Source organism: Bison bison, unplaced genomic scaffold (assembly GCF_000754665.1).
Source record: "Bison bison bison isolate TAMUID 2011002044 unplaced genomic scaffold, Bison_UMD1.0 scf7180017864155, whole genome shotgun sequence".
NCBI classification, from domain to species: domain Eukaryota; kingdom Metazoa; phylum Chordata; class Mammalia; order Artiodactyla; family Bovidae; genus Bison; species Bison bison.
This window is the reverse complement of record NW_011494727.1, coordinates 448,361-459,115: the sequence shown is the minus strand read 5'-3', so window position 1 is coordinate 459,115 and position 10,755 is coordinate 448,361. Positions and strand designations below refer to the sequence as shown.

Below are 10,755 nucleotides of genomic sequence, written 5' to 3'. Positions count from 1 at the left end.
CCCAGCCTAGCCACATACATAAATAAAAATATATGCTTTTGAAAAAGAGAAACAAGTGATTAGCCACTGGAGTCACTGATCTACAATCCACCCTGGAAGGAATTCAGAGTGAAAATCAGGATAAAGTACTTTGTGATCTGGGACAAGTGTGAGAACCAGACCTCAGAGAGTTAGATATTTTCAGGAGAATTTTTATATGAGCCCAGTTTCTTGTATCTTCCAATATTCGGAAAAGCACTAAAACCATTACCCAAGATATCTGGTCCTCATGAAGAGCGGTAACCTATACCAAGCTGTGGGTCCCCAAATCACATACATCCTGCCCTCCTTACTTACCAGGACAGGTCTCAGAGGTTCCTGAGAGACTGTCTCCCCAGATATACTCATCCGGTTGGCTCCAATAAAACTTTATTTCTTTCTTAAGTTGACTATTGATTAATTTTTCATTGACAAACACATTGATACACCCAAGTTTTTGCACAGGAGTATCATATTCTTATATTTCCTGAATCAAATGGAACACAGCCCTGGGATCTCACTTCCCAAGAGAATGGAAATGCCTCTGTGCTTTAATAAAAGAATCGCCCAGGGTGGGCTCACCTGAGGGGCTCACTGTCCAAGCCTCATGGTTCATGAAGGCGGCTGTTCCATCCCCCCTGCTGGGGGGTTAAGTGTCATTTGTCACAATTCCAAGGCGGTCCAGTCCCTCACTGTGGATCTCAAAAGAGAGTGTAAAGGTCCTCTGCTTAGTCCAACCCTCTCGTCATAGAGGAGGAGCAGCTGGACCCCAGGTAGGGGCAGGGCTTGTCCAGAGTCAGCCTGCGTGTGGCAGAGTCAGAGTCAGGACCAGGTGTCCTGTCCCCAGGCAGGCTGTCTGTCCACAGCCCCATGCTGCCTGTGACAAATGTGGCAGCAGCATCCTCCAGGCTGGGATTCCGCCCCGTCCACCCTCATTCTGCATAAACCTGCCCCGTCCCCCTGAGGAGGGCACTCACTGCTGCTGAGTCAGTTTCCTCATGCTAGATGGGGGAGGGGTGCCAGAGACCCCTGGTCCTTCCCAACGCCGCCTTTTCCTGATCTTTTCTGCTGGGAGTACAAAGGGACTGATCTGAAATAGTAGAAGAGGAAATGGAAACCCAGACTGAGAAAGAGGTAGATTGGGGTCCACAGTCACATGTGGTCCTGCCTCCAGTCAAGTGGCCCCAGAGCCCTGGTCTGGTCTCCCTGGAGATGAACCATGAGTTGGATGGAGAGCAGAGCCCAAGAGATCTGGTTTCTGGTTTCAGTTCTGCCACAGGATAACTCATGAGCATGGATGAGTCTCGTCAATGATCTCAGCTTCAGTCTCCCATTTATAAAATAGGAAAATGAGGCTAAAATCATGGTTTTTAAGCTGTCCTCTGGAGACCTTGGTTTCTAGTGAGATGGTGGGGTTGCAAGTAGGGTGTTGGCCCACCCCGCATTTTCTCGAACCAGAGCAATCTGGCTTGAATCAAACTCCCACTCAAGATCTCATTTGAAAATAAGATTGGAAAGATTGGAAGTGATTCATATGCTCATCTTTAGGATGGTGGTTAATAAACTATTGTGTAGACAGAAGAAGGAATACTAAACAGTATGAAAAAATGAGGATGCTCTCAAATAATGATAAGGAAATATCTCCAGTATATACAGAGTAAACACAGTAAGATGTATAGTATGTTATTTTAAAATGTATAATAGGGAGAGAAATACAAATAAAAATAAAGATATCTATATAATTGGTTTGCTTCAAGAAACACAGAAAGGACCCCCATGAGTTCAGTGGAGCAGATGCCTGGTCTTAATCAGGAAGAGGAACGGAAGAGAGAGTAGATGGAGCCACAGGTAGAAGTGAGGTTTCTCAATATATGGCTTTTAAAAGAATATTTTTATTTTGAACCATGTAAATATATTACCTTTTCAAGAAAATAAAATTTAAGTTTGAAAACTATACCAACTGGAGAAGAAGGGTGAGGGGAGGGATAGTTGGCAGATGGTCTCCACGTTCCCTTCAACTTTGATGGACAGTCTGGGGGAGGAGCTGAGAGATGCCTACACAAGCCTGTCTCCAAAGGCAGAGGGAAGGGAGGTGCCTTGGGTCCAGGGGCTGGAGAGGGAGAGCTGTGGCCCCCAAGCCTACCTGCTATGACCAGGACTCCCCCAGTCCTTTAGCACACACAGTTGATGGAGAAGCCCCATGGTGCCCAAGCCTCAGGCCCTACCCTTGCTCCCTGCCTGGCCTGGGCTCTCTGTCTCCCGAGGCAGTGGCCAGAGGCTCCCTCCTCAGCCGGCCAGCCAGAGCCTCCTCCAGGCAGCGTGACTCCAGCTGACGCCCCGACTCCCCAAGACTGTGGCTTGAGCCGCATCCAGAACGGAGCCCAGGGCACAGATGTTCCCATTCTCTGGCTCTGGAGCAGCTTCTTGGAATAATCATGGAGCTAGCCTTCCCTAATTTACCTTTGAGTGCAGAGAAGAGGATTTCTTCTCTCCTGGGGCATCAGGCACCTGGTTATCTGCCCTGGGAACCAGTGCAGGATGCCAATCCTGGCCCTTGTCTGTGCATTTGTCTCCTGTCTCAAGGTGGGTGTAGGGAGGCAGATGAGCTGAGAAGGCAGGGTCTAAGGTCTCCACGCTCTCTCTGGCATTTTCTGGCTGGCTGGTCAACAGGAAGTGGTCTGGCTGAGATGAGGGCACTGCTGCAGGACCTCTGCTTTGGGCACTGCAGTTAGATCAGGACAGACAGAAGCCCGGAGATTATTCCTGGACCCAAGAGAAGAGGGAAGGGGCTCAGCCGTTCCTGAGGTTCTAGTACTTGCTGAGTTTTGCAGGAAGCCAGACTTGAACTCCAGGCTCTGACGAGGAGCAACTGTGTAACCTTGAGCAAAAGATATAATGTAGTTTTGGGGCCTCAGTTCAACATCTATAAAATGGGGATGACAATAAATATATCTCTGAAGATGAAATAGAAATAAGTCACCTAGTCAGAGTGCTGTTGCTGTAGAAATGGCTGCTCCATTCCTCTTGGGTCTAAGGTACAATGCCAAATCCAGGGAGAGTTTAAGATCTTGAACCACGTATCTAGGTTCAAATCCCAGCTCTGCCACTTCCTATCTGTGTGATCTTGGCCAGTTGACCTTTCTGTGGCTGTGAAAATGGGGACACAGAGTGCATAGTTCAGGGGCTGCTGGGAGGAACAAATGAATCCACAGCAGAGCTCGACCTGCAGTGAGCACAACACATGTGACCTCTTGTAACTGTTGTGTCCACCGCAGCCCCGCTGCAGCCCAAGTCCTCAGGGCCCTTTGTCAGCTGACAGAACCTGTGAGCTGTAATCTGAGGTCTCTTTTGGAGCCAGGCTGGGCTGGTGAGATTCTTTTCTGAATCTGCTTCTCACCAGGGGTTGGGAGTTGATGATGGGAGCTCTGTTCAAGCCTACCTCCTCACCCCCAGTCCAACCAGCATCTGTTTCCATAAATCCCTCCAGTGCTTTGTCTGGAAGAAGAGTGAGCTTCCTCAGGCAACAAAGTTCTCAGAAACCATCCATCTGGGCAGCTCACAGAGTGGGGCTCCCTCTGGGCATCCTCCCCTCCCTACATTGACCCTGACAAACCTTAGGACAAATGACACCCTCTCAGCACTACAGCCAAGGGAAGGCACTCCCCTGGTCCCAGCTGCAGCCCGCCTGCCCCTCGGGCTCCCAGCTGCCCACTGCTGCCCGCAGCATGTCATTCCTCAGGCCACCAGGTGACTGCAGTGGTCCATGTCCCTGCTGAGCCAGGGCCAGCTGCCCATCAACCCAGACCACTGCCCCCAGTAACACTCTCATTGCTAATCTGGGGCCACTCCTTATGCTAATCTCTAAGAAGAAAGAGCTTGTGCTTCTTTCTGGTGTTTCAGGCGGAAGGAGGGATTCCAGAATATTCTGTTCCTGGACCCTGCAGAGGCTGGCAGAGACCCAGATCCCTCCATCATCTCAACCTCTGCCCCCCACCACAGGACCCTGGCACGCCTGCTTTCTCCTCTTCCCGCTCCACAAACTGGTTTTAAGCTTTGTTCTTGGTGTTAAGAAGTTGTTCCTTATAGGCATGTAAGGAAACAGGGTTCTGCGTCATCAAGCAAATAGTGGGACAGAGTCCCCAGTCCATTTGTAGGAAGCGGTTATTTTTTTGTTGAAACAGGCCTGATATGTTATGTGTATAATATTATGACCTATTATAAAATAGAATGCAAAACTCTACATTCAGCTTCAAGTAAACTATGAAGCTTCAAACATAAACGCTACAATATAGATGCACCAGGTAGAGCATTTGCCTTTTTCACGCATGACTATATTCCCAGCACTGGACTGGGCTGACACAGCAGTATTTGTTGAATGAATATGACTTTATAATATAGGCTTATGAATATTACCTCACAGCCTCACGATCCAGGTTGAACCTCCTGACCAGGTTACATTCTGTTCTTTCTGTCTTTGATGGAAATGACCTTTTCTGGTCATCCTTGGTTTTCTCATCTCCTGTGTCCTGACCTCCTCTCCCCATTTTCCTTCTTCTGATCCATCAGGACCTTAGACTCCTTCCTTCTCTGCCCACCACCCCCCCCGCCCCTGCCAAGGTGCTGACTCCACAGCACACAGCCCTCTGTGCAGCTGTTCACACCCTGGGCCTCCAGAGGGGCCTTGTTGCCAAAGCAAGTCTGTCCCTCTGGTACATGTGTGATGGGTTTGGGGATGTGGGTGGGTAGCTAAGCATTGGGTCCTCTTTCTTTTTGTACAGTGTGTTTCCCATTTAAGTTAAAAAAAAAAAAAAAAGTCTCTGGAGGTCAGTAATTTCCAGTGGGTGGGAGTCTTGAAGCAGAGTCCCTGGGTCCCTAGGCCCCAGCTTGTGGTTGGCCCCGTCTGACATTGGCTCCAGAATTTTTCCAAGCTTACTGAAAACCCACTGCCTACAGAAGCCATCTTAAAGGAAGCCAAGGCTGAATGCCTCCGCATCCCAACTACTCTCTGGGGAATCGAAGCAGGAGCAGGTGAAGAAATCAGAAAGTACCTAGGTCTTAAAGGGGCCCTGCCAGCCCTTGGATGCTGCTGCTGCTGCTGCTGCTGCTAAAGCATTTCAGTCGTGTCCGACTCTGCGACCCCAAAGATGGCAGTCCACCAGGCTGCCCCGTTCCTGGGATTCTCCAGACAAGAACACTGGAGTGGGTTGCCGTTTCCTTCTCCAATGCATGAAAGTGAAAAGTGAAAGAGAAGTCGCTCTTTGGATGCCTCTCTTTAAAGGTGTGTGCTTTGTGCATACTGACTGTGTGTGGGTGTGTGTGTGTCAGTGGGCATGCATACATTAAGACCAGCAGCCCTTTAAATAACTGGCAAAGTCATCTCAAGCCTTTCCCCTCTTGTCCGTAGCCACAGAGCCTCAGAGCCCAGCATCCTGGTGTCACCAGGGGCAGAGGAGCCAGGCAAGCAGAGCTCTGCGGGAGGGGAGAGGAAGGACCCCTCTGCTGCCCCTCACTCCTGTACTGGGATGAAGTGTGTGATCTTCACCCAGAGGCAGGTTGGATGGAGGGGAAGGGCTCCCAAGAGGTGGTCCTCGAGGCAGGGAAATCTTAAGAAGCAATAAAATAAAATTCGTATTTTAAGACAAGAAAAATTTATTTGGCCAAATACATCTAAAGCTGGGTTAAAAAGTTAAACAGATTTCTTTTTTGCAGGACTTCTTAGGACTAAAAGAGATCTATAGCAGTAAGTGATTCCCAGACTTATGTGATCAGGGAACTGTTTTTTTCCATGGAACATCATGGACCAGTATTCCATGGGATACTTGGGAACCATCAGTCACATCCCCCTCCCCCTAGACTGGTTCAACAGCTTGACTGGAAAGGCTCTAACAACATCACCTCCTACAGTGGGACATCTTATTTTGCAGCAGCTTTCATTCCTTAGGGGGTGCAAAGTCCACTTACCCTGCTCTCTGGACTTGCACAGAGAATTTCAATCTCTGCTCAGCTGGAGAGTTCTCCGAAAAGTCCTCAAGAGTTCTTGGCTCTCCTCTGCTCACCTGCTCTAGACAGAATGTCTTTGCATTGATTCAGGTGCTTGTTCAGGGCAGGAATTGGGTTTTGCTGTGGGATCTGCAGTGCCTGGCACACAGTGAACACACAGTAAGTAGTTGTTTAGAAAAGAAAGGCATAGAGCCTCCCTGGGTGGCTGACACAACCACAACAGTGCCTCCGTCTCCAGAACTTCCACATTCCTGGTTGCTTCGTTGTCAAGCCATGGCCTTCCCTAGGGTTTATTATTAGCAAAGGAGACAGGGCCTCTGATGGCAGGAAGCTGGCTGGGGCTCAGGGTGCTGGCCCTTCAGCCCTGGGGGCCTCTCAGCAAATAGTCCCTTGAAAACAGGGCAGCGGTCCTGAGGAGGGGCGGACTGGGAGGGGCCTCACTCCCCCACACACTGGACCCTGGAGGAGGCCCTGTGTGAGCAGGACTGCAGCCCTGGCTGGCGGGACTGTCTTGGGCAGGTGACCTGAGCAATTCCATGGTCTCCATGTCCCTGCCACTCTGGCCACGTGTCCCTGTCAGAGCCCTGAAACCTCTTGAGGCCCTGTTCTCCTGTCTCAGTTCCAGTCCTGGCCCCTCCTCCATGGGAAGGTTGGCTCCATGCCTGCATCCCTTCTGGGTCAGAAGACCCCTATTGGGCTGCCTTAGGGCCACTGGGACTCTGGAATCCTCCTACTGCTCCCCTGCCTCTCCGCCATCATCTCCACTCTGCCCCCTCCAACCCCAGTCCCAGGAACATTCTCAGGACTGTCTCCTCCCAGGGGTCCTGCAGGGGCCTCCTCTTTCAGCTCCTGCCCTGAAAGGGGGTGATCATCCGTCCATCCCCACCCCCTCCCTGGATACCCTGAAAGGCCCCCATCAGCATCAGACACAGCATCCTTGTTCATTTCCAATCCGTTCTTCCAGCTTGGAAGCTGCTAACCAGTCTCCCAGGCCAGGAAAATCCTCACTCAAGTAAGACTACTTTCTAAATTTTTGTGGCCTCTTACATGGATGGCAGCTTTGAAGCTAAAAAAATCAAACATAATATCAACTTATTCTGTGGTTCCTCATGACGCCACCCCAGAGTCATGCTGGGTGAGGGTCTCCTTTCCCCAGTGGGGAAGAGTCACATGTGAAGGCAAAATTGGGGGGTGGAATTTAGAACACTTCCTACTTCCCACGTCATCTTGTCCTCACGGCGTTGCTCTGACCCCATGGCTCCTCGTTGTTCACCCCTGAAACTGCCCTCCTCCTGGTGGGGCTGTGTCCCTCAGATGGCAGCTCCTTCTAGTGATGCTGCAGGGAGGAGAGCCCGGGACATGTGTGTCTGCAGCTTGCTATGGGAGGAGGCCGAGGACTGTGAGGTGGATCCTGGGCCTCCTACCCATGGACCCTGCCGACATGTGGGCTGTAGAGCAAAGTGCTCAAACCCACAGCTTTAGCTGTGTTTTCTGAGTTCCCTCTTCCTGGTCATGCATGCCACCTTAGGTGAAGGCATGTGATTCCTTGAGCCTTAGTTTTCTCATCTATAAAATGGGGTTAGCAGTATAATCCACAGTCTCTTTTCTGAAACCCTTGGGTCAGATATCCTCCAGAATTCAGAATTTTTCAGTTTCAGACAAGTGACATGGTACATCCATTCTATATGACATAACATCCCACTGGGGTCTAGAAGTCCCTTGTAATGAAATACATTAGTGTTTCTACAACTGCAATTTTGAGCACTCATAATACATAAAATAAATGAAGATCATAAATTATCCCAAATCTGTTCAGGTCAAATTTGCTACCAAATGAATTTTTAAAAATTCTTGTTCAGTTTTCAGAGGCTTGAAGGTTTGGGGTTGCAGATAAGGACCATCCTATGTTGCGTCTCTATAGATAATTGAATGCAGCATAAAGAGATGAAAAAAAATGTTCATGGTTGAGGCCTGACCCAACCCAACTCTGAGGTTTGGGATAAGACAAGTCTCTGACAAGGCCAAGGGTGATGGGTGGAGAGAACCATTTGGAGTGGCTATTCTGTTACTCAAGTGTGTGAGCCTTCCAACTCTACAGATCTTGAGCCTCAGCCCTCATGGGGCCCTGAGCCTTTTCCAGGCGTCTGACTCAATCCACCTCCGGAACTGGATCTTTCTCTGGTGGGTCCTCAGGGAAGACCACTGCTGTACTGGTGATCGTGACCTGCTGGACCATCACAACACCATGTCCACCCAGTCGACATCCCCAAGTGGTGACGCCAAGTTCAATGTGTGCCGCTTCCTCCGCTTGCCGCAGCTCTGCTCCACCTGCGTGGCCTTCTCGCTTGTGGCCGACATGGGCACTCTGAGAGGGGCCATAGGAAACTGGTCCATGTCCTTCTGGTGTGTCTGTTTCGCCATGACCTTCATCATTGCCTTAGTTGAGTGTTGCAGGCACCCGTCCAGCTTTCCTTTCTTCTGGTGCAACATCTCTGTCACTTATGCCTGCTACGCTGCCCTCATCTGCCTCTCGGCCTCCATCATCTACTCCATCACCTATGTCCACTTCATGCCTTATGGTCCTAACTGGGACCGGGCCATTGCCGCCACTGCTTTCTCCTGCATCGCGTCTATGCTATATGTCATAGAAGTGGCCGGGATGAGGGCTTGGTATGAGCTCAAGGAGATCTTCTTCTATGTGCACACCGTGAGAGCCCTGCTGAAGGTGCTGGAGACCTTCGTGGCCGGTGTCATCTTTGCCTTCCTCAGCAACACCTCCCTGTACCTGCACCAGCCGGCCCTGGAGTGGTGTGTGGCCGTGTACTCCATCTGCTTCATCCCAGCAGCTGTGGTCCTCCTGCTGGGCCTGGCTGAATGGAAATACATGCCACCCAGGCCCTTCTCCATTTTCCAGCTAGTGCTCAGCCTGCTCTCCGTCCTCCTCTACATCAGTGCTCTGGTCCTCTGGCCGCTCTACCAGTTCAGCGAGGAGTTCGGCGGGCAGCCCCAGAGGCCCAGTGATGGGGACTGCAGGGACGAGCTCACCTACGACATGTGCGCCTGGGACCAGCGCCTGGCTGTGGCCGTCCTGACAGCCGCCAACCTGCTGGTTTACGTGGCCGACCTGGGGTACTGGGCCCGCCAGGTGTCTGTAGGGACAGAGGACCAGCCCAGGGACTCACAGGAGGTATACTCACCGAACTCTGACATCCTCTGATGCCCTCTTCCTGGCCCCCTCTCTCCCTCCTCACATCCTTCCCCACGCATCTCACACTCTTTTCTTTTCCCTTCCCTCCTGCTGCTCTGTCTCCTTCCTGGTTTCCTTGGTTGTTCAATTTCTGTTTTGTCTCTTTCTCTTGCTTCTCTCATTTTGCCTTCATTTTCTGCTTTTTGGTCCTTTTCTGATCATCCTTAGTTTTCTTGTCTCCTGTGTCCTGATCACCTCTCCCCATTTTCCTTCTTCTGATCTATCAGGACCTGAGACTCCTTCCTTCTCTGCCCACAGCCTCCTCCCCCCTCCTAAGGTGCTGACTCCACAGCACACAGCCCTCTGTGCAGCTGTTCATGCCTTGGGCCTCCAGAGGGGCCTTGTTGCCAAAGCAAGTCTGTCCCTCTGGTACATGTGTGATGGGTTTGGGGATGGGGGTGGGTAGCTAGGCATTGGGTCCTCTTTCTTTGTGTACAGTGTGTCTCCCATTTAAGTTAAAAAAAAAGTCTCTGGAGGTCAGTAATTTCCCGTGGGTGGGAGTCTTGAAGCAGAGACCCTGGGTCCCTAGGCCCCAGCTGGTGGTTGGCCCTGTCTGACATTTGCCCTAGAATTTTTCCAAGCTTATTGAAAACCCACTGCCTACAGAAGCCATCTTAAAGGAAGCAAAGGCTGAATGCCTCCCCATCCCAACTACTCTCTGGGGAATCAAAGCTGGAGCTGCCGAAGAACCCCAGGGTCTTGAAGACAGCTGTCTGCAGTGTTGGTGAGGGGCAGCGATGTGGCCTTCTGCCTCAGTGATCAAAACTGCAGGTCCTGCCCCTGCAGGGAGAAGAGCGTGGCCCTGCCAGCCTTAAAGCTGATATTAGCCTGCCTGGGATCATTTGTTTTCTTTTTCTGGTCAGGAGGACAAAATTGACTGAATGGACCTGTTCTTAAAGGTGAAATTTCTTTTCTATTTTTCTGGGGAAGGTGGGTTGACTGAGTGGGGATTTCAGCTGCTGTAGTCAAGTGAATTGCAGTACTTGAGTGTGTGTGCGCACACACATCAGTGGCTTTTTGCCACTGCGTTCTGCTTTTCTGAGACTCAGGCATAAAGTGACCTATATAAATGTAGAAAAAAATATGCATGGTTTCTTTTAATTACCTGGAGTTTCCAATCCCCATCAGCCCCTGCTGTCAACCATAGAAATCTTGTCCTTTCTTCCACATCCACAATGTTCTTTTTTATTTATTTTTTCTAATTTTAAAAACCTCAAAGATAAAATAAACAAAATGAAAATGAAACCAACAAAATCCACAGGTCCTAATTGCCCAAACTTGACTAGAAATCAGAAAAAGCCTAGGTCTTAAAGGGGCCCTGCCAGCACTTGGATGCTGCTGTTGCTAAGTCGCTTCAGTCGTGTCCAACTCTGTGTGACCCCACAGACGGCAGCCCACCAGGCTCCCCCATCCCTGGGATTCTCCAGGCAAGAACACTGGAGTGGGTTGCCATTTCTTCTCCAATGCATGAAAGTGAAAAGTGAAAGGGA

At 50.4% G+C, this 10,755-nt stretch overlaps 1 protein-coding gene across 1 annotated transcript; it reads left to right on the top strand.

Moving 5' to 3' along the window:
* Nucleotides 1–8,263: 8,263 nt before the first annotated feature.
* On the top strand, nt 8,264–9,235 carry LOC104989452 (myeloid-associated differentiation marker-like). The gene has a single exon (XM_010841131.1). The coding sequence runs from the start codon at nt 8,264–8,266 to the stop codon at nt 9,233–9,235; it is 972 nt and encodes a 323-aa protein (XP_010839433.1).
* The last annotated feature ends 1,520 nt before the right edge of the window (nt 9,236–10,755 follow it).

Bases quoted from the DNA above. Each gene is read 5' to 3' on its own strand.
- LOC104989452 (XM_010841131.1), top strand. From the start codon at position 8,264: ATGTCCACCCAGTCGACATCCCCAAGTGGTGACGCCAAGTTCAATGTG.